At 34.9% G+C, this 27,449-nt stretch overlaps 5 protein-coding genes across 6 annotated transcripts; 3 read left to right on the forward strand and 2 right to left on the reverse strand.

Annotated features, from left to right (window-relative positions):
* Positions 1–8,412: 8,412 nt before the first annotated feature.
* On the forward strand, positions 8,413–11,204 carry LOC17900680 (transcription factor MYB124). The gene is made up of 10 exons (XM_006303603.2): positions 8,413–8,536; positions 8,661–8,707; positions 8,875–8,931; positions 9,024–9,096; positions 9,213–9,268; positions 9,362–9,532; positions 9,620–9,917; positions 10,013–10,155; positions 10,241–10,520; positions 10,603–11,204. Exons 1-10 carry the CDS (start codon positions 8,447–8,449, stop codon positions 10,711–10,713), a joined length of 1,326 nt encoding a protein of 441 aa, XP_006303665.1. The 5' UTR covers positions 8,413–8,446; the 3' UTR covers positions 10,714–11,204.
* A 129-nt stretch (positions 11,205–11,333) lies between these two features.
* On the reverse strand, positions 11,334–13,255 carry LOC17897073 (UDP-galactose/UDP-glucose transporter 3). The gene is made up of 7 exons (XM_006304536.2): positions 13,086–13,255; positions 12,797–12,894; positions 12,560–12,690; positions 12,406–12,436; positions 12,217–12,320; positions 12,017–12,138; positions 11,334–11,926 (listed from the first exon to the last, which is right to left on the reverse strand). The coding sequence occupies exons 1-7, from the start codon at positions 13,187–13,189 to the stop codon at positions 11,521–11,523; spliced, it is 996 nt and encodes a 331-aa protein (XP_006304598.1). The 5' UTR covers positions 13,190–13,255; the 3' UTR covers positions 11,334–11,520.
* A 2,483-nt stretch (positions 13,256–15,738) lies between these two features.
* On the forward strand, positions 15,739–18,299 carry LOC17900293 (probable serine/threonine-protein kinase PBL2). Its single transcript, XM_006307490.2, has 6 exons — positions 15,739–16,049; positions 16,362–16,708; positions 16,806–16,941; positions 17,041–17,177; positions 17,266–17,389; positions 17,670–18,299. The coding sequence occupies exons 1-6, from the start codon at positions 15,947–15,949 to the stop codon at positions 18,137–18,139; spliced, it is 1,317 nt and encodes a 438-aa protein (XP_006307552.1). The 5' UTR covers positions 15,739–15,946; the 3' UTR covers positions 18,140–18,299.
* Positions 18,244–21,814, reverse strand: LOC17899261 (protein IQ-DOMAIN 31). 2 transcript variants are annotated; one of them, XM_006306906.2, is made up of 7 exons: positions 21,656–21,814; positions 20,834–20,977; positions 20,500–20,733; positions 20,227–20,415; positions 20,051–20,131; positions 18,588–19,926; positions 18,244–18,497 (listed from the first exon to the last, which is right to left on the reverse strand). In XM_006306906.2, exons 2-7 carry the CDS (start codon positions 20,921–20,923, stop codon positions 18,466–18,468), a joined length of 1,965 nt encoding a protein of 654 aa, XP_006306968.1. In that variant the 5' UTR covers positions 20,924–20,977; positions 21,656–21,814; the 3' UTR covers positions 18,244–18,465. The 2 variants fall into 2 exon arrangements, with proteins under 2 accessions (XP_006306968.1, XP_006306966.1); XM_006306904.2 differs by lacking the exon at positions 21,656–21,814 and adding an exon at positions 21,399–21,456.
* Positions 21,815–24,500: 2,686 nt separating this feature from the next.
* LOC17899514 (probable LRR receptor-like serine/threonine-protein kinase At1g14390) lies at positions 24,501–27,437 on the forward strand. Its single transcript, XM_023789949.1, has 5 exons — positions 24,501–25,923; positions 26,006–26,127; positions 26,206–26,452; positions 26,532–26,725; positions 26,813–27,437. The coding sequence occupies exons 1-5, from the start codon at positions 24,657–24,659 to the stop codon at positions 27,182–27,184; spliced, it is 2,202 nt and encodes a 733-aa protein (XP_023645717.1). The 5' UTR covers positions 24,501–24,656; the 3' UTR covers positions 27,185–27,437.
* The last annotated feature ends 12 nt before the right edge of the window (positions 27,438–27,449 follow it).

Here is a 27,449-nt window from a genome sequence, read left to right on the forward strand (position 1 = left end):
CCTTGAGCAATGTTTTTTTCCCGACATAATTGTTTGTGATTCCAGAGTCGTTATTGATGAAGAGGTACCGTAGGCTTTTACGTTTATAAATAAATAAAAGTTTTGGAAAACTCCTCAACAGAAAAAGTAATCTCAAAACTTTCCCATTTCTTGAATCTGAAGACACGGCCCAAATATGTTCTTTCTTTTTGTTCATGTAGTCCAGTCCAAGACTTAAAAGCCCTAAGCAAATTTAAATTTTAAAGCCCAAAAAAAAAGTAAACAGTAAACTACATTTCGGCATATTCGATAGCTTCCTTCCTTTGTTAATGATTTTAGTTTTGATAAAACAAAAAGATTAATAAGAAGTAACTATGGTTCATGCATGAAGAGATGCCTTGTTGACCATATAGTCCATATCTGTTAGACTTTGACCATCTACATATTTCCATTGGATTCCATGTAAATTTGGTATAGGAAAATTTTTAGAAGAATAAGAAATTTATATAGTTTCGTATGCGAATGATGATGAGTATATACTAATAAGGAAGAGAGGCCTATAAAGCTTATTGCCTCTGACACATTCTCATCAAATCTTAGGTAGTCTTCCCCATTTCCCAATTTTGACCACAATATTCTTGTTTTTATTCATTGTTTTATCATATATATGTTAATTTACTATTGTAGTGAAAGATCCCTACTTATGGATGAACATTAATTATTTTTCAAATATAGTGTCAAAAGTTGGCTTCGCGATGTGAATTCATTAGAAGTTGCATAAAGCATTAAAAATATGGACTGTAAAGATAGATGGCTCTTTCTTTATCCACTCTCTCAACTTTCAATTAAAAAGAAACATTTTTTGCAGAATTCAGATTCCTCTCTTTGACCTCAAGCTTTATGTCACATTGATTCACAAGCATGGGCGCAAATATGCACATACATGTACGTGCACATCTGTAATTTTTCACTTACACTCGTGTAAACAAGTACGCGTTATCGAATACGTATACATACGTGTCTCTCTAAATAAGTTGCATGCAGCCATGCTCAATTACGAGATATATAACTAAAATGATATAGGATCATATGCTAAATAGTTTCTAAAGAACTATCAACTGATGTTAACTTATAATTTATAGAGGCAAAGAAGAAAAAACTTATAATATACTATTAGCTTTATCTCTAAAAGGAAAGTGGTTAATTCTGAATTGGTCAGTCTTTTTAATTTAAACATATACATACAAAAGGGGCGGCGCATAGTAGAAGTTTTGTCAAATGTCAGGCTAACAAGCATCCTTAAATTGTGTAAGAATGTCCTTTTTTCTTACTCCTCGTAGAAAAAAATTCTAAACCGAAAAATCTCTAGTGATATGTATATAAATTTCGAACAAATTTCAGAAGTTTAACAAAACATAGTAAATGTATAAAAAGCCATGCAAGAAAAAATATATATATAGAGTGATACACATATATATCTAAAAGATAAGAAACCTTAATAGTATAAAGCCAAAATAAAAATTAAAAGGTTAGTATGACTATATATATTCAAGGGAATCTGATGATCAAAGAGGCAACTTAACCAAAAGATAAAGTTGATTACGGAGGACTAAGTAAAATTAAAATGGACATTGGATTCCTAAGAATAGGGAAGTGGTATAGCCTTGTATAGAGTCGTAGGTATATGAAGAAAGTATTTCAAAAGAATAAGGAAGTGGTTTCAGAAAAGCTGGCTCCAATATGTAGCGATATGTCCCACGCGATTGTAGGAATCCCAAGCAATCTTAACCTCTACACTAAAACGTTTACAAACTAGTAGTGCTTATAAGGCGCATGACCGTATTTTCTGGATAATAAATCTGATCCGCACTTATTTTAGGAGATAACATATTTCTACTTTCTACCCAAAGAGTTCGAGCTGAGCCCTCCTCAAACCAAATGGATTATAATATTAGTTCCATACGTTGTGGGCGAATAAACGATCAAAGGCAACTTAGTGATGATAATTAAGAAAGACGAAATGATACCCAAAACCACGAACACGGCCTAATACTAGCTAGTATATAAAAATATATTTAAATTACATAATTATGTTTGTTCGCCTATGAATTGGTCAAAAGATATACATTACTGCATTATAATATACGACCTCATTCTGTTTCTACGTATTATTTTATGTAAAACTCTATATAACATATTTACGTAAGATTTTTACGTGAAAAAGTTAACCGACTTAAAATGGTTTAATCCTCGATCTTAAGTTACCACGAAACAAGTGAGTTCCTTACAAGTAGAGTCGACAAATGATATATGAGTACATGGCCATTAGACTAACGAAACAGCCATAATATAACGCATATCCATAATTAAAATCGTATATATACTGCATGCATTATATTACATAGAATAAAATCTCTTACTCTTAAGTCTATTATTTTCTAATTAAAATCTCTTATAATTTTTGGTTTAGGTTTAGTGGGCAGCGACGTGGAGAGAGATGAGAAAGACACGTGGAGCTGAATGGTAGGATTCGGAGGCCGCTCCTACTTGAGAGCATGATGTGATCAGAAAAAAGAAAAGAGAGAGAACCCCACGAACGTTTTCAGCTCATCAAAACTACAATCAATCTCTTTGGGAACTTGGGCCATTCCCTCCAACAACTAACACCATCAACACATACTTTATATAGTTTATACTGAGTTTTATTTTGTTTCTACATTAATTATGTTCATCTATGATTGATTATATTTGTCAAGATTTTTAGTCACCACTTTCGTAGTGGATCTACATACGGTATACCACTTATCATTAAAACTAAACAGAAAATTATAACATATATACATAGTTTTGGCATTTCTTTCCAATTTTAATATAAATAGTCCTTATGTAAAAACTATGTAAATGGTCATATTTATTAACTTGGAATAAATGAGAGTTCACTGTTGAAAAAAAAAAAAAAAGAGGATTCACTGCTCAATTCTTTTTCTTTAGATGCATGCTAAGTAGACCATACATTGTAGTGTTGCTTTCATGATGAAGATAAGGATGGAATTCTTTGGAACACAAAGTAAAAATAAAAAAATGAAAATATGAGATTCTATTATGCATATCGTAAGTTTATTTAATATATTTACTGTGTATTTGACGAATAATAAGGCAATATTTTCAATCAAAAATATTTGCTGCAAGTTAAAGTCCACATAGGGTTGGCCATAGCCTTGAAAAAATATAAATATTTTCAATCAGTCTTTTTCTATTTGGACCCTTATTATTAGCATATTTCCAGTCTTATTTCTCCTACACTAACGTCATATACATAAACTAAGTAATTACAATGTTCAAGAAGTCAGTTGATTGAATTATATTCCACTGCATTCTTATAAGGACCATGCGTTAGTTCACTACCGCACTTCAAAACCTTTACTTCAAAACCTTACTTCGTTTATATATATATATCTATTCTTGGAGCTAAATATATATATGATGTTATAAAATGAAACAAAACTTTTATTTTTTTTCTAACATGAAGTAAAGTTAAAACTTTGAGAAGATGAAAAAGAAGAGCGACTTGTTCATAGCTGGGGCTACACGATGTGTTGGCAAAGCTGCATAACTAGGCTGGGGGATATCAGAGGAGAGCTATATGTTAGAAGAGATATAACAGGTGGTACAAAAGCATTAGCTAGGTATCGATCCAATAAGATGGTAGATGTGATGGAAGATGTATGTTCACTCTCAATCACAGTAGATCCAAAAAAAGCCACACAAAATGGCATAAAGAATTGAGAACGACCCATGTGGTGGAGGGAATACTTTTCCTTTCTCCCCTTTTGAAAAAAAAAATCGAACTCTTCAACATTATTTATGAAAACCAAACCTTAACAGATATGTTGTAATACTATATGTGTATTAAAAAAACTAAGTATTCAACATTAATACTATGAGTATTACATTAACCTATCTGGTAAGGTTTGGTTTTCATAAATAATGTTGCAGAGATATTTTTTTCTGGTATACATTATGATTCTCAAAATTTGCTCATCATCTCCCAAAAGTAAAGTTCAAAGTGGGAGAAACATAACTAAGAATGTTCTAATTCATGCAGCTTGTTTCATTCGGATTAAATGATTGATAATGTTCTATTTATTTGTCTTAACGATAAGTCTTGGTTAACTTATTGTGAATACTTTAACCAAAAGAATAACATAATATTTGAATTCTACTACGTCAAACACTGCACACGAGAGGACAAATAACCCACGTCCCATCTTAAAATCGAGAGAACACACTCAAATAGCAGCAAAATCAAACATCCAATTACACTCATGTGAACCAATTTTTAAAAGATTATCTAGAAGAAGAAGATAAAGTAATAAACGAAAAATAAAAAGGCACCGAATATTATAAAGACCTAAGACTTCGTTGGACGATTAACTATATAAAAGAAATGAAAAAAAAAAAAGTGAATGTGTTTGTAGTGTAAAATGTGAAGTAGAAAGGAAGGCTTTTTTAAACATAGGGTTCCATTATTTATCATAGACTTTAGTCCTTTTTTGGTTTCTTGTAACTCTCTTGGTGTCTGCCTTGTGGGCCGTCTCATTTCCACCGACCCTTTTTGCTCCATAACGCATACTATATAACACACACAAACACACACGTTAAGTTAAATTATTAATTTGTATTGTTGATTAGTTTTTTTTTTTTTTTTTTCATACGATGTTCAAACTATATATGTATATACATTGGAAACATCAATAGTCAAACTACGCAAGCGACCTAAATGATAATCTCTATGATAAATTATGTTGTCACGATATAGATTTCATATTGATTCTTGAACATGGAACATTGTATCTCTATATCCCATGCAAAACCAAACGTAAGTTGTTAAAATCGTTGATCACATCAATGTTATGCTCGAGAATCTGAATATCTTTATGCATCCAAACTAAACTAGTCATATACACCTGATCTAAACGTCTGTCTTTTATTTAATGGATTGATGATCAAGTGTTGAGGATGATGTCATGTACAGTAAGTCATTAGCATACTTTTAGTGGAGAGAACAGAATGAAACAATAACTCACTGTTTCTCCTCCCCGTCAAAACATCTTCCTGTTTTAATATAAATCTCAAAACTAATTGAAATATCGTTTTGAAACTACCTTAAACACCAAACTAAAAACGTATGTAGAGAGGCTCACAGACGGAAGTGGTGAATATATTACCAAATTAATTAGCATCTTCGCCTAACTATATGGCACTAAAGTTGAATCCGTATGATAACAGTTCAAAAACATCGTTTTTCTAACCTGATACCCTAATTGCATTTAGATTTTCGTTTGTATCTTTTGACTTTTCCTTGATGCACTTGGCACAATGCTCATGTGCTTTTCTTTCTTTTCTTGGACAATGGGCATATATACATTATATCATATATATAAATATAGTTATTTAGTTGTATGTGTCTCCCTGTCTCCATATGTATACATCATTCAGTTACAGATCGAAATCATACTTTATAATTAGTACATCTACTGATCTACCTATTTATTGAGAGTATACTTACTAAGGTTCCGTAGCGTTGAGATAGTTACGTTAACTCCCGTATCATTTTCATTCAAATAAATATTGTTAATGTATTCTACATAGTACATTTACGTTGATAGGCATATACTACATGGCCGGTGATCAAAGAATGAAACAACACGTACGTACGTACACATATGTAGATACAAACATGTTTGTTAGATAATAAATACAACTGGGCTGGGAATTGGAAACAGGAACCAAGATTGACCTGACCTATTTTTTTTCTTTGTTAAAATGTTTTAATGTCTTTTCAAAAGACACTAATTGAGTGTGATCTCTCATCTGACTAAGAATAAAACACAAAATAGAACGGATAGAAAAATCTTGATATGCTACCGAAATCTTAATACAATGAAGTGAACGTAAAACTATAACGTTTAATGTTATAATCACATTAACGCTGAGATCTGATGAATTTGAAACATTTTCAAAAATATCACGTGTTATAAAAATTCATAAAAATTTATTCTTTAAAAAAAAAAAAATTATGACCACTCAGTTGGAAACTTTCTTGTTTTAAAAAGAATGAAATCTTAGAAAAAGCACGTCCACTTAATAACAAAAGAGAAGTTTCAATAAATTATTTGTAGAAGCTTTAAGAAAAATGTTCCTTGCATGGTTTAGAAGTCTTTATTTCTAATCTCGTATGTCGTCAATATTAGTAGTATGTTATTGCTGCATGCACTACTAATTTGACACTTTTCAGAGTAAAAATACAAATTAAAAACTGAGAAAAGAATTACAACGTTGGGCATATCCGATCCTAAATAATATCATAGACTAGAAGAGAATCAATTAAAAGTCGAATAATATAATAAATTCACAAAGGATGTGGACAAAAAAAGACAATTAAGTAACAGTAAAAATAATAATACAATGTTTTTATTTTCTTACAAGACACTGTTGATAAAATGTGATATGTCAGATGTGCTTCGCTGTCTTAATTCAAAAATCCAAGTCACACACGCGCTAATGTATTCGCTTGTATCTCATGTTCCAATTAAATCTCCACAGTTCATAACATCATCAACCATATATTCTCAAACCCGATTTTTTTCTTCGAAATAATAATATCCAAAAACTTTGGTAAATATTCAAAAAGTTAAAATATTAGTAAAACATGAAAATTCTGATTATTAACAAATGAAAAATCACTGGTTCGGCTCTCATTTTACCAAAAGTAAGCAAGTAATTAAGTAAATCATATTTCTCGAAAAAGTGATGGAATAGTGACTTGAAGAATGTTATTACTTGTTTGGTCGTTTATTTCATATGTACACACACACTACACTAAAGACTAGAGGGTAGCAAGTAGTTACCAAAATTAATTGCATTCGTCGTGACTGGTGGGAGCTTCTTGTTTGGGTCTATCTAAATTAAATTGAAACAGCTCATTGGACATGACTTTTTAAGTCTTTTTTTTTTTTGTTTCCTCTATGCATATTGCAAGTTATTTGAGATTAAAAGGAAAATTTTTAAAAATTTGAAACAAGAAAGGAATCGAAATCAAACGAATAGTGGCCGTTGAATCACGTTACTTGTCATGTACCCCTCTTTACCAAAACACCAACGATGTGTTTTCCCAATCTTCTCCTTTTATTTCTTTCTTTCTCTCTTTTCCATTTTCTAATTTTTGGTTACTATTATGTTCACCTTTTGTTGTTAATTAAAATAGCACATTCTATACTATAGTAAATAAGCACTTTGGGCACAATAGTGATGTTATTTTACGAGAAATCAATAAAGTAAAAGGGACTTCAAACAACTAAAAGAATACTTTTACATAAAACCGTACTTGAAACTAAAAAAACTTTATCGTACATCCTCGAAACAACATTCCTCAAAAAACAACTGATCATAGAGATCATAAACCTAACAATGCGATACACTATACATGCATCCATCAATCGTGCCAATATCATACTAAATCATAAGCCAAAACACAGTTCAAATAAAGAGACCGGTGTAAAAGGAAACATCATAAAAGTAATCATGCTCTCCACAAAAACTCTAGCTAGCCTAGCTAGACACTAGTACCGTAACATAATGGCAAATGTTTGTTTTCCTACAATATCTTCTACTACTATACTATACTTAAAAAAAAAAAAATGGAAAAAGAAAGGCAAAGAAACATATAATTGGTGAAGAGGGGGGAGGCAGTAATGGAGAACAAGGGTCATTGGTTTCAGCGTTTCGTTTTCTTTGTTTTTCCTTTTTTCAAACTTGCCTTCATACCCGCCCACTTACTCTTCCTTCCGTTGGCTTTCCCATTTTTTCTTTCTTTTTTATTTTTCCTTCTTTCATAAATTATCTTAATTAATACACACACCAAATAAATAAAAAAGATTCATGTGGAGAGAGAGAAATAAAATTATTATCAAGAATAGAAATGGATTCTCTTTTTTGAATTTGATAAAACGAAACACATGTGTTCATGATTCTTGAATGACTCGTTTTCAAAAAAAAAAATTTCTTATATAAGAATCCATTATTCTTTTAGCCGTTTTGGAGAAAACTCGATCTTCTTCTTCTTCTTCTGATGAATGAAGTGGAGAGAATAAAATAAAAGCAGATAACTCTCGAGAGTCTTGTGTGACGAAAATGAGTTCCCTTTTCAGAGTTTGTCTTTAATTAGTTTTTTTTTTCTTTCTTTTCTTTTTTGTTTCTTGATTTTTTATTTTATTTTTTTCCTGGAATAAGTCATTGTGTGTGTGTTGATAGGAGGAGTTGGGTTTATTTATTTTTGAAAAAAGGTAACGGAGCGTCAAAGAAAATAAATTAGATAATTAACAGAGACTAGAGAGAGAGAGAGAGAGAGAGAGCCGTATATAGAGTAAAGAAAGAGACAGAAGCAAAAGAAGAAGAAGAAAAAAAAATGGAAGATACGAAGAAGAAAAAGAAGAAGAATATTAACAATCAAGATTCCAAGAAAAAGGAACGTCATATTGTTTCTTGGTCACAAGAGGTGTGTGTATGACGTCGAATACATAGAACTGATGATTTACATTTATTTGTGTGAGGAGACTCTGTTTCTTTGCTCTGTTTTTTATTGACTGACTGATTATGAAATGGGTTTGTGGAGTTTGCAGGAGGATGTTATTCTCAGAGAACAAATTACTCTACATGGAACTGAAAAGTGAGAGAGCTTTCATTGTTCATATTCACTCTTCTCTTTTTATTTTCTCGGAAAAGGTTTTGTTTTTTTATTGCTTGACAAAGTTCAAAAAAAAAAAAAAGTGGGATTCTAAAAAAGCTTGTTGATAGATATTGTATCTTATTGTGTGTTTTTGATGATATTATTAGTTGGGCGATCATTGCATCCAAGTTCAAAGATAAAAGCACAAGACAATGTAGAAGAAGGTTGGTGAAACTCATCTCTGCTTATTTGTGTCAAAACTCTTTCTTTCTGTATTTTGATTTCTTGAATCCGGAGATGGATACTTTTTTTGCAGATGGTATACATATTTAAACTCTGATTTCAAGAGAGGAGGTTGGTCCCCTGAAGAAGATATGCTTTTGTGTGAGGTGACTTCACTTACTATACAGACTTCATTACATGGATATATAAAATTTGGGTTTTTAAGTTTGGTGTTTGTAGTTTTTGTCTGATCTTTTTATCTTCTCGTATGTGATTTTATCAGGCACAAAGAGTATTTGGGAACAGATGGACTGAGATAGCCAAGGTGGTTTCAGGCAGGTAGAATCAAATCTCAAGCTCTAATGGTTGGTGAAATTTATCATTTATAAGACCAAAGTTATTAAACTAATGTTCTGTTTTTGTATGTTGTAGAACGGATAATGCTGTGAAGAACAGGTTTACAACACTTTGTAAGAAGAGAGCTAAGCATGAAGCTTTGGCTATAGAGAACAGCAACTCAAACACCAAAAGAATCTTGTTCTTAGACGGTATCAGTACCCCGCAAAAAGCCGAGAATGAAGCTCCTATTGCTAAGAAAATGAGGTATGTTTTGTTTTGTTTTGTTTTGATCTCATAAACATAAATCTCCCCCAAGTATTTTCACACATTTTGTGTGCTTTGTTGATTCAGGAGAAGTCAAATTCTAGATCTCACAGATATGATCAGTATCAATGGAAAGGCTGAGCCTTGTATGAATCAGAACATAAGGTCACCATTTTCGGTATTGGCATGCAATGCCATAGGTATTGATGGCTTGGAGGAACAGAATCAAATAAGCAATGTGAAGGAGAGTGATGGTGAAGGGATGTTTCTTAAGAAGGATGATCCTAAAGTGACAGCTTTGATGCAACAAGCTGAACTTCTAAGCTCCTTGGCGCAAAAAGTTAATGCAGACAACACAGAACAAAGCATGGAGAATGCTTGGAAGGTAACCAAGAAACTGCAACCTCTCAACATATTGAAATAGCCAAAATTTTCATGCTCCTTTATAACATAGCTCTTGTTGGGTATGCATATGTACAGGTTCTTCAGGAATTCTTGAATAAAGGCAAGGAGAATGATTTATTCAGATATGGAATACCTGACATCGACTTTAAAATCGAGGAATTTAAGGATCTTATAGAGGATTTGAGGAGTGGTTATGAAGACAATCAACAATCTTGGAGGTAAACATAGCTTTTAATCACCACAGAACTTTTGTGTTCATCTTAAGATTTTGACTGTCTAATCTTTTCATTTGATGTCCTTTAGACAACCTGGTCTTCATGACTCACCAGCTAGCTCGGAGTATAGTTCAGGATCAACTGTCATGCTAGATCAGTCTGGTGATAGAACACAACCATCACCGTCTGATATTCAGACAGAACAAAAACAAGTTGTAGAGGAGCTGCTCTCAGCTTGCGATGTCCCGAGAAATCCTGAAGAGAATTTGCCCATCTCGGGCGAAGAAAAGTTCAGCTCACCTATTCAGGTCACACCATTGTTCAGATCACTAGCAGACGGTATCCCAAGTCCACAGTTCTCTGAAAGTGTAAGCATATCATTCATATTCAGTATACAGTAGTTAGGCTTTGGTCAAAGAATGAGTCTTAAAAGACTGATTGTTTTTGCAGGAGAGGAGCTTCCTGCTAAAAACACTCGGGATTGAGTCCTCGTCTCCATGTCCAAGTGCTAATCCTTCAAAACCACCCCCTTGCAAAAGAGTCCTTCTTCATAGCTTGTAAACCAACCAACCAACCATCTTTGATCCATCTCTCTCATACCATAAACCGCAGCTTTGTCTCCATGGAGACGTGATTTTTTCTACCACTTCTGCTTAGATTTCATTTTAGGTTTTGCAGCCATATCGGCCTGGAAGTTTTTGTGAAGCGGGCATGCCATGATCTGCATTCCTTCCTCAGGGTTTTTTTTTTTAAGTTTCGTAGTTGGTCCTAGAATGTTAACGGTAACATTTCTAGCCACCATCAAAAGAAAGCTCTCAAGAATCTGCCATATACTCAGATTCAGCTTTCACTTTCTTTTCTTACTAAACATAAGGAAGCCATCTACAAAGGAAGGCACCAGTGTCTCTTTAAGGAAAATTCTTTGGTTTGTCTCTAAGGGTCATAATCAGATACATCATCTGAGCATTTCCCTCCTGATTTCTTGATTTGTTTTCATCACCTCTGTACAGAATCTCTATCACATATATATATAAAGAAGTCTTTCAGTGTCACTTTAGGACCAAAACAAAAAAAACTCGGAAGAGGGTCAAGTTTTATCTGTTGCTATTCTCTCATGGCAGAAGAAGAAGACAACAGAACAGATATTGTATTGAAACATATGATTGTAAAGACATAATGAGTGGAAAAATGATTTGATTTTTGTTTGATATATATAAGTTTCTTCTAATGCATTAGTTTACATTTTACTAATGTGACTAAGCTTTCTTCTCTCTAACTTTCAGACCTCTTAGGTTTATAGTTGTAGTAAAAGTTCCCATCAAAAACAATTTAGTGAAGAATTAAAAATCTGGAACTTCATTCTCAGCTTCAAGTCTTTTTCTTCTTCTGCATTCTCTGCAGCTTCCTCCATTTCAGGTAAATTTGGTAAGATAATCCACCAAACACCATCGACACACATCCCCATTGTTTGGACGATAATGGATTCCCGCTCAGAACTGACGATACCACGATGCTTACAAACTTTCGAGTTGTTGTTATGGTTGTGTTAGCTAAAGACCCGAATCTGCTTATTGTCAAAAAGATGAAGTTTTGGCCCACTGCGCCGCATAGACAGTACATTAGAATGTCCCATGCTGCTTCAGGGTGTTCCTTGCAGAACTGGACGGCTTCAAATCCACTACCATGTGGCAATCCAAACATGTAGACCATGTTGTATATGGTTCCCCATAAATTCATTCCAAGCATTATGTCCCATGCATTAGTTTTCGGGTACCTGTAACCATGTATAGTTGATGATTATGTCCAAATGACAAACTTGATGTTCTGTTTGGGTAAAGTTTCTAACAGAACGTCAAGATCATACCTTGCAGTGATGGAGTCCTGGGTGGCGTTTGTGAATCCGTCAAAGGCAAGGTTTAGGAAGCAAAGCCCGTAACCAAGGGGTGCATTGGGATGTGCCAGCTTACTAATGGTCTTAGAGCTTGTCTGAAACCAATTCAATGACGGTTTACTACTAACTACAACAATGTTATGATCAAAGTTTTTGAATGCAGATCTGCCTACCTTCAGAAGGGCAAAGCTGGATACTCCTCCCGCAACAAGAAAGGTGCAAAGATACTCAGGCAAGGTGTATCTTATGCCATAAACTAAGGAGCCCATCAGCATAACTACATGAAGGAAAAACCATATATAAGATACACATAGCAACGGTTGAGAGCAGTTATGATTTGAAGATCTATACTGACACCTCACCTGGAATCATTTTGGAAGATTTTGCAAGTACCTGCAGGAAACAAAATTTCCATCAATACTATTTCATAAGAGAGATTAAAACCTCAAGTATCAGCCACAATCAAGACAAATGATGTTTACATTACACTACCACAGAACCATGGCCTAAAATTACCTGAGCTGGGTAACTAATATACTTCAAAGCTTCAATGCCCATGGCAGGACCAATAGTATTAGTAATGCCAGCACTCCAGTATGTCCACCATGGTGCTCCACCACTACCTCCATTGGACCAGAGCTTAATCACTGCCCATAATCGAATTCCAAAAAAAAAAAGTATATATCAGCTTCAACTATTCTTCTGGTATGCACCTAATGAATAAACAACAAAATGGTTAATTCGAATGCTCACTTATATAAGACCAAACCAAGCAGATTACATTCTGAGCCAAATTCAGAAACGCAAGATGCTCGAATCTCTTCCCATCTTCACCAAATTTCTTCGTGGACCTGATTCGAAAATTGAAATTTTTGAGTTCCATCACCTACATTTTTCTATAAGTTTCTAATCACAGCTCAAAAGCATCACCAACAAGGATTCCGAAAATAGCAACAATCTCGAACAAACAGAATCGAGAAATGGCGAGAGAAATTATCATAAACAAGATTGATCGATTTCGCCATGATATATTATTACTTACAGGGTCTCCTGAAGAACGCCTTGGTAAATGTAAGCAGCCCAGATCCCGGCGACACAGAACGATAATAATAGAACTCGCCGGAGACCCGAACCGTGAGCTTCCATCGCCGCTTAAAATTTTCTCCGGTGGTACTCCGGCGACAGTTTCAAATTTACGTTGGTTTTGCGATCAAAATTAATGAGATCGATCTGAAGTGGGAACGGAAGTTATGAGAGTGTCGGAGGCGCGAGAAAGACGTAGATGATACACGTGTAATTATTCAATTGGATACATAATATGACATGGTATATTTGATTGGCTGATAGACGTGGATTAATTTCTGGAGTCCAAGTCACATACACTGCTATCCCATGTCTGAGATAGAAGCTTAAACTACGTCCCGTTTTTGTTTCCAGTTTGGGCTTGGGCCTTAAGTTAACCAAACTGCACACGGTAAATATAATGTTTTTTTTTTCTTTCTAATCAACCATTAATGATATTATAAATTACTGCAGAAATATAATGTTTTTTTTAAAAGTGGTATACATAAGCCAGATTATGGAGAAGAAAGAACACAAATAAATCGGGAATAAATTTGGTTTGAAGAGTCAAAAGAGTGAATTATTAGTCATTCACATGCTTTTATTTTTGTAATATATAAGATATTACCTGATATTATTACTGAATAGAGGATAAATACAAGTGACTTGGTCAGATAGCATATTATATGAAAAAATTTAACTATATAAATATTTGCGAGGGATTAATCTGTTATAAGATTCCTTGGTTTTTTCTGTCCACACGCGCCTAATGATATGGCAATATATGCGGAAGAAAACAAAAAAAAATCAATATGCCGGTCGGTCAACAACAATGTGAATATGATCTGAGGACTTTCTTGGGTCAATGCATATGATATTAATTGAAAACTAAGATTTTTTAATCTTCACGTATAACATATACGTTTGCAAGTATTATTGGAAAAAATAGCCGTTTCAACGATAAATGGGGGAGATCGAGAGACCCACCACTCTTTTGCCCCTTGAGAGACGTCAACGGAGACCATAATTGGCATGGTTGGAAAAAAAACCAACAGCAAACTAAATAGCATAAGGTATTTTTTATATTTTTAGTTTGGGTTGTTAGAGCATCCTCAATGCTAGGCTATTAAAAATGAATCTTATCATTTGTTTAGTAATTTAATTGAAAAAGTGATGTTAAAAAGTGTAATTAAGTTTTTATGTTTTTATGCATGATTATTGGTGGGTTCTTAAATAGTGGATCTTAGGATTAAAACATAAAAAAAAAAAAAAAAATTAACAATTTTAATTTTTGAAAACAATAATTATTACAAAATAAAAATTTTAAAACATAGATGATATACAATTTATTTCATAAATAACATAAACACAAAGCACAATTAATTTAAACGTGATTTGTAACATAAACACAAAACACAATTAATTTAAACGTGATTTGTAGAATATTTTGGCCATATGTGCTCGACCAAATATTTTTTCAATTGTTGATGCCTTTTTCTATGTAGAAAATATAAGAATTCTTTTTTCTTGTAACTAAAATATTTGGTTTGTCTTTGGTAAGGAAATAAGAAATTGGTGTGAAAATAAAATATGGAAGCTTGGATTTAAAAGAGAATGATAAAAAGGAAAATAAAGAAAAAGAATTAAAAAAAAATCATTTTTTCTTATATTTATCTCAACATCTACTCATAGCGCGCCACGTATGCGTCTCTTAACCATTGTTTTGTATCTTATATAAGATACGTATCTTAGCTATTTACATACATTTTACATTTAATTAAATCATAAATTTATGTAAGATCTGTCTAAAAACTTCCCATTGAGGATGGTCTTAGTTCCATACTATGTACATGTAAGTAGTATATCTTAAATTGCCAAAACGTGTTCCACCGAGCAATAAACTATTTTAAAACAATGAGTGTCACTTATGTCCCGTTATCATCATCATACAAAAAGAAAAACCTTTTGAGCCATCTTCCCTTAACCTTTTTAGAAAATAGAGATGGGAACACAAGATGGATATTAGAAAAAAATAGAATATAAACAAATTTAAAGGAAGTCTTGTTTCCATTCAATTTTTGTTTGAACTTTGACATTTCAATATATAGGATAGAAGAAAGAATATCTTACATTTAGAAAATCATGACTTAAATGTGTGTTAGTATTAAATTTCCGATAGAGACAAAAATATAATTAAAAATGATAACAAGCTATGAATAAAATTGATTAATTATTTGAGTATTATTTTATAAAATGTTATACTAATAAAAATCTGACGATTATATATGTGAACAACGACTCGTTTGCCCACCACCTTCCTCCTAGTAGTAGTAACTAGTAATTCATCACTCGAGATTATTAATGATCCGATGCTGATTCATTTGCGTGAGCATGACGTTACCGTATTTAACCTAAAAATACCTAATTTGTCCTTTCCAAGGATACACGTCTAACTCTAACGGAACCCCGACTCAAGGACATTTTTGGTCATTTTAAGAAACTATTATGACAAACAACAAAACAAAAGGACACAACGACTTTGTATTATTATGTACTTTGGCTTCTCATCCTCTCTTCTTCTTCACCTTCCTTGTTCCTTCTTCTCTCCTTCTCTCTTTATTTTTAAGATTTTCCTCTCATGTTGTTATATACTTTTTATAATCTATTAAGCGTACACATTTATCTAGGCAGACACTGCGCCGCCGTAAAGTCAGAAAGATAGAACGTGTTTATGTTGGTTTCGTCTCGGCCGAGTCTCTGTTCTGTTGTGTTAAAACATCTGTTTCATTGTTCCAAGAGAGTACAGTTGCTTTGTCTCTCCATATTGGGTTTTTACCGGAAATGGGTAATTGCTTTGGTTCCTCAGCTAAAGTAGATAGCAACCATAGCTCCCATAGCTCCCATGCTAAAGTGGATAGCAACCATAGCTCCCATACTAATTCTGGTAAAAATAGTTCTTCTCAAGTCTTTATTGCTTAATTTTGGTTTCTATATTAAGTTTCATGGAGATTTCTTCTTATTCTCCAAATTGTTTTTTTTAAGAATAATTTTGAGTTGTGTCAAGAGTTTAATCTTTCACTCGAACTCTCAAAGTATCAAATCATGTGCTGTGTTTATCTCTAGATCATCAAAAGTCAAACCTTTCAAATTGCTCTGTTTGTAACTTGTGTCTGTCAACGTTTCTTAGCGTTATGAATTGATTGGAAAACATCAAACTAATGAGATTTTTCATATGTTTGACCAATCATTTTCATAGGTTCTTCGGCCTCGAAAGTTTCAAGCAAGACAAGCCGGTCAACGGGTACTTCAGGAATAAGCACAGCTTCTTCTAGCACAGATACAAGTTTAGGACCATTACCAACACTTAGGACCGAAGGAGAGATACTTTCATCGCCAAACCTCAAAGCTTTCACTTTCAACGAACTCAAGAACGCTACTAAGAACTTTCGTCCTGATAGTGTACTAGGGGAAGGAGGTTTCGGTTGTGTTTTCAAAGGATGGATTGATCAATCAACTCTCACTGCTTCACGACCTGGTTCTGGAATCGTTGTTGCTGTTAAGAAGCTTAAGCCTGAAGGTTTTCAAGGTCATAAAGAGTGGTTGGTAAGTTCGGTTTTTCCTCCCTTTCTCTGTTCACCATGGTTGATATGTGTGTGTTTTGCTGACATTGAGAATCTTTGTCTTGCCTTTTCTCTTTCAGACTGAAGTAAATTATCTTGGTCAACTTAGTCACCCTAATCTTGTATTACTAGTTGGATATTGCGCTGAAGGCGAAAACCGGCTTCTTGTATATGAGTTCATGCCAAAAGGAAGCTTGGAGAATCATCTTTTTAGACGTATGTTTTCTGCAATTCAACTATGTTCTTGAATTCATGATGGGAGTTTCTTCGTTTTTTTTGGGTGTTTTATAATCGTGCGGGTCATGGTTCTTGCAGGTGGTGCGCAGCCACTTACATGGGCGATAAGGATGAAAGTGGCAGTAGGTGCAGCTAAAGGGCTAACTTTTCTGCATGAAGCAAAGTCACAAGTCATATATAGAGACTTTAAAGCTGCCAACATTCTACTCGACTCTGTAATAAATCCGAGCAGAAACTCTCTTCGACCACTTTTGGGATTCGCCTTTTTGATTCTTAACGTTTAGGAACTGTGTCTTAATGCAGGATTTCCATGCTAAACTTTCGGATTTCGGTTTGGCAAAAGCAGGTCCAACTGGTGATAATACACATGTGTCAACAAAGGTCATGGGTACTCATGGATATGCAGCTCCTGAATATGTCGCCACAGGTTTGTTCCATATACTCACTTTAACCATTGCTTTAAGCGGCATTAAAATGGACAAAAGCACCAGCCAATCTATAGTTCTAAACATGTTTGATCATTTTTAATGTGAGAACACTTCACAAACTTTTTCCAAGAATGTTTCAAAGCTTTGACATTCTGATTTTGAAAAGCTTCATCATTCTCCAAGAAGACATCAGAAGTTTTAATAAACCAAATATCTTTGACCTTTAGACTATTTCTGTTTCTTTGACATTTACTGAAAGCTCATCTTCGTCCCCTATAGGTAGACTGACCGCAAAGAGTGACGTGTACAGCTTCGGGGTCGTACTACTGGAACTAATATCAGGACGACGTGCCATGGACAGTTCAAATGGGGGAAGCGAATATAGTCTTGTAGACTGGGCAACACCGTACCTTGGCGATAAGCGAAAACTTTTTCGCATAATGGACACAAAACTAGGGGGTCAATATCCACAAAAGGGAGCTTTCACCGCTGCTAATCTCGCGTTGCAATGCTTAAATCCCGATGCAAAGCTCAGGCCGAAAATGTCAGAGGTTTTAGCCACATTAGAACAATTAGAATCTGTTGCTAAACCTGGAACCAAACACACCCAAATGGATTCTCCAAGGTCTCATCATTCCTCTGTTGTGCAGAAATCTCCGGTAAGATATTATCAGGATCGGCAGCTGCATAACATAACTCCCAGTGCATCGCCTTTACCTTCTTTCAATCAACATCATCGTGTAAGATGAAAGCACTGACCTAAGAAAATAGCTCTTGCTCGAAATTTGTATGTGTAATGTATGTAAGGAGGTTTTGAGATTCAGGTATGTCTGTGTAATTAGAGAGGAGTGAATGAAAAGATGTATACAGGGATGAACTATTTACTCAAACTTTTTGTGTCTTCAAACATATCAGAGTAAACTGAAGCAACATGTATGATAAGGATGTTATTAACATGAACACTGACCAAACACTCTAAGCTCACCAAACCAAACCAAAAAGCAGAGGAAACACACTAAGTAATTGAATTCGACCATGTAAAATGATGAGATGACACTCTCTTTTGCCTGAGCCTTCACCGTTTCCAGTCAGTTCTTGTTGACTTGTCTGAAACAATTAAGGAAAAAATTGGTTAAAAAGTTTATTATCTAAGTGAAGCTTAGATCTTTTAAAACAATCGTGCAAATTTGAGCTTACGAGTAACGTCCTTGGAAGAAGTAAAAGATTTGTCACCATTCATAGATCCTTTAGCTGAGGCTAGGAGAAGTTTGTGAGCCCTTGGGGACATGGTAGTAGTACTCAGCTTACCATTGGCTGGAGATGACAGTGAATGGCGTCGCAATGGCCCATTTATCTCAGTCTTCTCTAGGGAAAACCTCGGAGACTCTTCTCCTTTGACTCTGGCTTTTGCAGATGCAGTCGGGGCCATGTAGCTGGGGATTTTCCGTCCGCTTTGTGTAAGTCCGTGATCTTGATTGTCAATTTTTGCCGGCAGCAACACTTTTCTTTCAGTAGGCTTTGTGTTATCAGAACAAACATTACTGTGCTCAGAGATTACCTTCACATCTGAACATTTGAGGTCTTCACCTTTATCATTGGTCTCTGCAGTTTTGGGTTCATCTTCCTCCAAAACCGGTGAGTTCTCATCTTGTACAACATCGAACTCTGCCGGAACCGGATCAGTTTTATCTTTCTCCTTTTCAGTAAACTCAATATTATCTCCTCCTATGAGAACCATCACTTCAGGCTCTATCCGCACAGAATCTGTGATATCTTTCTCCTTTTCAGCAAACTCAATGTTGCCTCCTTCCTCAAGAACCTTCCCTTCAGGCTCTATCTGCAGAGAATCTGCAGCATCTTTCTCTTTTCCAGCAACCTCAATACTGTCTTCTCCTTCAACAACCTTCCCTTCATGCTCTATCTGCACAGAATCTAGAGTACTTTTCTCTGTTTCAGCCGACTCAATATGGTCTCCTCCTTCAAGAACCTTCCCTGAAACTTTCTCTTCATGCTCTATCTGAACAGAATCAGCAGTATCTTTCTTCTTCTTCTCAGTAGATCTAAGGGTGGCTTTCTTTGACCCCTTCGAAAGAGAAGACCTTTTGAGACTAGGACTGGGCTTCTCATCTTTAATTTCCAAAGGAGACCCCTCTTTTGAGGCGCTTCTGCTTTTTCTCGAATGGGGCTTAGCTTTGTCACTCTCAGTTCTCAGGGCCTCTTTACTAAGCGTGGAGGCCTTCCTCACATTTCGTTTAGGTTTATCAGTTTCAGCTGTAGAACGGCTGGAGCCAGTTCCACTATTTGGACCAGATGGTTTCTTGATAACTCGCTTTGGCCTTGCCTTATCTGCTTCAACCACTGCTTGATAATTTCGCTTCTTTGACTGAGGTTTTGGAATCTCAACCCTAGCTACTCGTGAGCCAGAAGACCAAACTTGCAATTGTGTCCAGCGTAAAAGCCAAACCTTGGCTGAGTTAGGTTCCTCAGGACCATATTGGATCTTCAGAGGCAATGCAGTTGGTGAAGAAGCTAGAAGCTGAAAAGCCAGAGTAACAAATAACAAACGTAGTGTTGTAGGATTAGTAAATACAGGTTTATCGAGCAGGAGTTATGGAACTTATTATTCCACCAAGTACCATGAAACATAAATTAAATAATACCTTATTAACAAGGACGAACTTTGGGGGATTGTCCATCCAACTATAAGTGCTCGATTGGAAAGCTTCTGAATCACCGGCTTCCTAAAAGAAGAAAGAAAATTACAGCTTAATTAAAAACATTACATGCCAACAAAATCAGCCAACTATATAACCAAGGCGTGATAAAGAGATTCTACCATATGTGTTCTCTGAGATTGAATCCCATTATCTGAAGATCTAGCTTTCCGGCCACGAACAAGAGCCTGAAACTTCACAATTCCCCATATACACGAATATGTTGCAATGGCTTGTCTTCTGACCAGGTGACCACGGATAACTGCCTGCAGCCTGATGATACCTTTAAGGGTTCGAAATGCTCTACGCGCCTTCGGTAGAAGAACCAAAACATCATTACCAGAATCTTATATGTTTCACGTAGATTTGTCTTTATAACAACAAAGAATAAGTACCTGATGAGCTCTGAAAGCAGCTTGAACCTTAGTTGCAGCTTGTTCAAGCTCGAGTTCTCCCAAGTCATTTCTTGACTCAAGATTATCCTTCGGCTCATTGTCATTTTCTGGAGAAACCACATTTTGAGCAGTAGAAGCAGGAACTGGTTGTGATGAAACCACTGGAGGATCAACCGTTAAGTTTGAAAAATCTTCTGTCACCGATACCACCAGCTCTTCTTTCTTAGCAGATCTCTTTGTAGTTTGTACATACAAACAACACATTACGGTTTAGAAGTATCCACATATGTTTCAATGGAGAAAAAAAAACTAGAAAAAATCCAATATTCTTTACCAGTTTCTCGCTTCGATTTTCCAAATTCGACTTGGGGGACTTCTTCCCGAGAAGCAAAGTCTTGATCCATTTACCAGGAGTCTTCCCCATCCTTAACAGAGCAAAATGGGGTCTGAAAATAGTAAGCTGCTAAAATGTAGATACCTGTAGAAGAACCAAGCCAAGTCTGTGAATTTCACAAGCAAAAAGAACATGCTAATCTCTGAAATTTCACAACACAAGCAAAGAAACAAGCTAAAGTCTGTAAATTTCAAGTTTAACTCAGCACCATAGACACTGAACATTGTGTAGCATTTAACAAGTTGTAATTCCCAACACCCAAAAGCAGAAAACCAGCAAAACTATTCAGATATAACACCTAGAAACACACAGTAGCACACACAATCTCAGCTAAAGCCATTGGTTCAGTGAATCAGTGAAAAAATAAATTAAAGCAGAGATCTTGAAGACAACATAACATAATCATGAAGATCCAGATAAAATAGAAACTGAAACCTAAAATAATGAGTTGCAGAGAGCTGTGTAAATTTTCCAATTGAGCAAATAACCAAAATAAAAATCAAACCTTTCCAACAAATTCAGAGGTAGTGAAGTGTTACAAAAAAAAAAAAAAAAAAAAAAGAGAGAAATTAGCAATCAGAGATCAAAGATAATGAGCAAGAGCGAATTAATCAGATCATTAATCAGATCTGGGTAGAGCAAATCAAAAGCAAGACAAATTTTTTTCTTTTGCAAAATGGTGTTGAAAAAGAAAAAGAAAAAAACAAACGTCAACCTCAGAAGAATTGAATGTAAGCTAAAACGATGGATCAGTAACCAAACCTTTTTAACACAGAGCTGTTCTTCGAATGTTATCCTTTAAAGTCGCTACAACAACAGGATCGATCAGCTCTCTCTCTCACAGACAGACAGTGAAAATAATACTATTAGACTCCTTCCCCCAACGGTTCCACTGATAGCGAAACAAGACGATGAGTGAGAGAGAGAGAGAGTTCATTAAATTTAATTATACAATTAGGAACAATAAAGGAATGGCCATAATTAATTTCGGTTCAAAGAAAATGACGTCGTTTTGGAATGATGTGTTGGCAAAGTCTTAAAACTAGGCCTTTTCTGGGCCCAATTCAAGGAGTCAATTAGAGTCGATTTTACATAAATACCCTCACTTTTTTTAATTTGGATCATAACGTTGATGATAAAGAAGTGATGATAACTTTTGAAGAAAAATGGACAATAAAGGGTGTCATAATCCAAGTGGTTAGTCCGCTAAATCCAAATGTTCGAAACGTCTTTGTACTTTAAAATCAATAATTTAAGTCGTAACCAGCTATTGAGTCTTGATAATATTGTATTATCTAGATAAATTTTCATTTGCCCGTTACAAAAACGAATCACACAAGAACAAACAGATTTTAAATGTGATTATATATTGTTTCATATCTTTTAGTACAACTGTACAAGTGGTGGTTTTTTTTTAACTTTTTATAGATGTTTGAGTATGGTATTTCAATTCCTAGTTGGAAAAACAAAACAAAAAAATATAGTCCATGATGACAAAACAAAGGAGAGCTTGAATCAAGCTGCTTTATTCTTCTAGGATACGATACTCCATTAAATTGAGACTTTTAACAAGTGTTGAAAATGTTTGATGATTCAATCTGAAAGAAGTAAGTATATGTGGACCTAAAGATTGCATGCATTGTCTTGGGCCTAAAATGTCTAAATTGGGTACATATTGGGATTTACACTTTAAATAGCCTATAAGCCCAAAGATAGACACCTAATATTACTTAGTAGTATGTTATTTGAAAATGATTTACCAAGAACAAAAAATATATAATACATAGTGTACACTAATAGTATTAATTGATGTACTTTGGCAGTGTCGCTTATTACAAAGGCATATGCATGTGATGTGCCTGCTAACTCAACTCACATTTTATCCACCCCTTTCCCACTTTTTTCAATCATGACTACTTGGAAACTGTGAGAAAATATTGGTTTTGAGTCTCATCATCAGCTTTTTTTTTTCTATGATTTTGAGTGCAAATTCTGATATTTTTTAAAAATCTTTGGATTTTGAACTTCAAACTTTTTTCTACAACAAATTTTAACTTACTTTGAACGGTTTCCTTTTTCTTGGGATGATAATTTGCTATTTCGAGTTAGGGCATCCTTAATGCATGTTAGAAGATTTTGCTATTTCATTTGCAAATTTTAGGTTAAAATACTTTCTAAGATCCTTGCATTAAGAATGATGATGGTCTTAGGTTTCTATATAAGCAAACAATTTGGTTGTTACTATACTGGTTAATTATAACCGAACTTCTTTTGATTAGGATCGCAAGTTCAGGCCACGTTTAAGAAGAAGAATAAGAGTTGTATATAAAGCAAGAATATAAAAGAAGAAAAAGAGAGTTAAGTATAGTATAATGGACAGTTCATCGCACACCAAAAAGAAACACGGCGGAACATTTGTTAGAATCTCTTAACACTTTCTAATTAATGAAAACACGTACGTAAAACAAAACGACGACAGCCAGTTTTCTTAAGCTTACTCACCGACAAATAACTAAACATCTCTCTATAGTTATAATCAATAATAGCGCCATGATTACGAAATATATATATATATTAATTACTGGTTATTAGTAGTATTACTTAGTTTTGATTGATTGAAGCCCATGAAAAATTAGAAAAGATAGGATGTACGTATATTATTAATTAGTCTATAAAGAATATAAGATGATCGATCATCGTATGTGTTAGGTTTCGATAAAACAAATAAGGTGGTAAAATGAAAAAAAAAATAAAAAAAAATTGGGTTTAGGACATGTAAAATCTTCTTTTTATATGATGTATAGTTATATATGTTGAGTAAAATTGGCACGGTAGACTTTGGTAACGATCGGCGTGATCTGATCATTCACGTTGAAGAGAGAGGTAGTAGTTAGTTAGCACGTGGCTGCTTCAACCCCGCGCGGCCGTGGCACTTTAGGTTGTCAACTGTAAAATACGGTTGACTTTTTACTACTGCCATCGCTAATTTATTACAAAGAAACGTTTCTCCATTAATAATGTATTGGTTACTACAAAATTGAGCTTCATTTTTTAACTCTTTTTTTTTTTTCTGTAAAATTTGTAGAGGATTGAAGAATTTAACATTCGGGAAGAGATCGAGAGAAGTTAGTACGACTAGAAACATTTATTCGTCAAACATGTTTGTATGTATGTATTGTATATGTGGGTGCATGTCTATGCACCTATTATGTATCCAATGAATGCATGTTATACTAATAAATAAAAGGTCTGACCATTACAGAGAAAATTAGTTATTATAACGAGTTGAAATATATATATATATATATAAATAAATAAATCTAATTGTGGAAATTTTTGATCAGAAAAAGTAGATAAATTAGTCAGATATTTCATGTGGATTTTACGTATTTTAAGGATCTCTAATTCATTTTTGTTTCTTTTTTATATAAATCACTTTCTTCGAAGCAGTAAAACAGTCTGTCCAATGTGAACAATCAACAAAAGATGAACACTAAACACAATAATTAAACCAAAATTTTTGTATTTATTGTCTTCTTCTCTCCACTAGAAACTTGTTTTTCTTTCTTGCTCTGTCCCAAAACATTGTTTTAGTTTTATAATTTTCTTTACTATTTTCCCAAGAAAAAATCTGCCTCTGATCCAGAAAGATCTCAAGAATTTATGTACAAAACAACTCTTTATTACTACTACTAATCAAAGCACACTAATCTCTGTTCCTCTAGTCACTTCTTTCTTTCTTTCTTTCTTTCCTGAGAAGAAAATGCAGAGTTCTTCTAATAGCCAAGCCTTTACTCTCATCACCTCACTTGTCCTTCTTCTTCTTCTTCTTCTTCTTCTGCCATCACTCTCAGAATCACAGCTTATATCAAGTGAATCAAGAACTCTATTAGAAATCCAAAAGCATTTACAGTATCCACCTGTTCTTCGATCATGGAGCAACTTGACCAATTTCTGCTACCTTCCTTCTTCTCCTTCTCTCAAAATCCTCTGTTTCAACGGTCACGTAACCGAATTAACCGTCACAGGAAACAGAACCCTTAAGCTCCCCGGAAGTTTCTCCAGTGACTCACTCTTCACTGTTCTTACAAAACTCTCAAACTTAAAGACCTTGTCTCTTGTCTCTCTCGGCATCTCTGGTCCTCTCCCTTCAAAGATCATCAGGTTATCTTCGTCTCTTCAATCCCTGAATCTCAGTTCCAATTTTATCTCTGGGAAAATTCCCAAAGAGATCTCGTCGTTGAAGAATCTGAGAAGTCTTGTTCTAGCCAACAATATGTTCAATGGAAGTGTTCCTGATCTCAGAGGATTGTCGAATCTTAAAGAGCTGAATTTGGGCGGTAATAAACTTGGTCCTGACGCTGTTCCTTCGCTAGCAAGTAATTTGATCACTGTTTCATTAAGGAACAACTCTTTTGGATCTAAGATTCCAGACCAGATCAAGAAGCTGAATAAGCTTCAAACCTTGGATCTTTCCTCCAACAAGTTCGTTGGTTCAATCCCAAGATTCCTGTTTTCGCTTCCTTCGCTTCAGAATCTAAGTTTGTCACAAAACTTGTTGAGTGGATCACTTCCAAATTCATCGTTATGCAGCTCCAAGCTTGGAATTTTAGATGTTTCTCGGAATCTTCTGACTGGGAAGCTTCCATCTTGCTTATCTTCAAAGAATTTCCATAACCAGACAGTGCTCTTCACATTCAATTGCTTGTCTGTAAATGGTTCACCTTCTGCAAAATATCAGCGTCCAGTTACTTTCTGTGAAAACGAAGCAAAGCAAGCAGTTGCTGCTGTGAAGTCTGACACTAAGGATAAAGAAAAGAAAGAAGAAGATACAGGAATCGAACTTGGATTGGTGATTGGCATTGTCGTTGGTGTGATCCTCGTTTCAGCAGTTTTGGCTGGCTTGGTTCTCGTTAGGATGAGAAAATCAAGATCAAAGGAAGATCCTTTTGAACCAAACAATGTCGACAAGGTCTCTGTTTGCAGCACCAACACCAGGTCCACCACATCAAAGACAGTACCAGATCTAAGTAATGAACCGCTATTACTTTAAAATCTTGTATCAAGTTTTCACACCCGTTAACCTAACTAGTTTGAGTGTTTCAAATGTAGGACGAGTACCACAAACCATGCGATCCGCGGTGATTGGACTATCACCGTACCGAGTTTTCTCTTTGGAGGAACTGGAAGAAGCAACCGACAATTTTGATGCAGCGAATCTCTGTGGAGAACAGGTAAATGAAAATGTAAATAAGACATGATTTAAACTTCATCTGAGTCTCTAATTAATCAATATATCTAAATTCAAACAGCTGTACAAAGGTTGCCTTAGAGAAGGCATAGCCGTGACAGTAAGGTGTATTAAGCTGAAACAGAAGAGTTCAACACAAAATTTGGCTCAACAAATGGAAGTTTTATCAAAGCTCAGGCATATGCATTTGGTCAGTGTTCTTGGGCACTGCATTGGTACTTATCAAGATCATCATCCATACGCCGGAAGCACCATTTTTATTGTCCAAGAATACATCTCTAACGGGTCTTTGAGGGATTACCTCACCGGTACTACCTGAAAAACATATTCGATTTGAAGAGATTTGATTTTTGATCGAAAACTAATAGTTAAAAATTATTTTGGCAGATTGGAGAAAGAAAGAGGTGTTTAAATGGCCTCAGAGAATGTCTATAGCGATTGGAGTCGCTCGAGGAATACAGTTCTTGCACACAGGAGTGGCACCAGGAATATTTGGGAACAATCTGGATATAGAGAATATTTTACTTGATGAAACACTCACTGTAAAACTCAGTGGTTATACTATTCCTTTACCATCCAAGGTATAATTATGCAAACATGAGATAACCAAGACTTAGCTTACTTTGATTTTATCTCATGAAAAATATAACCATTTGTATGATTTACAGGTTGGAGCAGAGAGCCCTAGCAGTGAAGATGGAGAGAAAGAAGATGTGTACCAGTTTGGAGTGATACTACTTCAGATCATCACAGGCAAAGTACTGGCGGCTGCATCTTCAGAGTTAGGAAGTTTGAAGCTTCAGCTGGAGAATGGTTTGAGAGATGAACCATCGGTGTTGCGTAGCTTGGCAGATCCGTGTGTGAGAGGAACATATGCATATGAGTCACTGAGAACCACAGTTGAGTTTGCAATTAACTGTCTTTGTGAAGATCAGGGTAAGCGACCATCAATAGAGGATGTTGTATGGAATCTGCAATACACAATTCAAGTGCAACAAGGGTGGACAAGCAGTGGGAACCTTGGGCTTGGTGGTTCATAGATGTAAAAGAGAAATATAAAATCATCATCATTGAAGAAAGTAGAGAAACAGTTCAGTGACACATTCAATACCCACATAAGAAGATGAATGTAATTCTCCTCGAAAGAGAGGCAGAGCTTCAAAAGCTATAATTCAATTGAATGTTCAAAACAAACATACTGAATTCTGTAATGAGACGAAACTTTGTAACAACTCAAACAGAAGCAATGTAAATTTGTAAGTGCTAAAGTACTAAGACTTCTAGTTACATATAGTTACATACCAG

Source organism: Capsella rubella, unplaced genomic scaffold (genome assembly GCF_000375325.1).
Source record: "Capsella rubella cultivar Monte Gargano unplaced genomic scaffold, Caprub1_0 scaffold_1, whole genome shotgun sequence".
Lineage (NCBI taxonomy): Eukaryota > Viridiplantae > Streptophyta > Magnoliopsida > Brassicales > Brassicaceae > Capsella > Capsella rubella.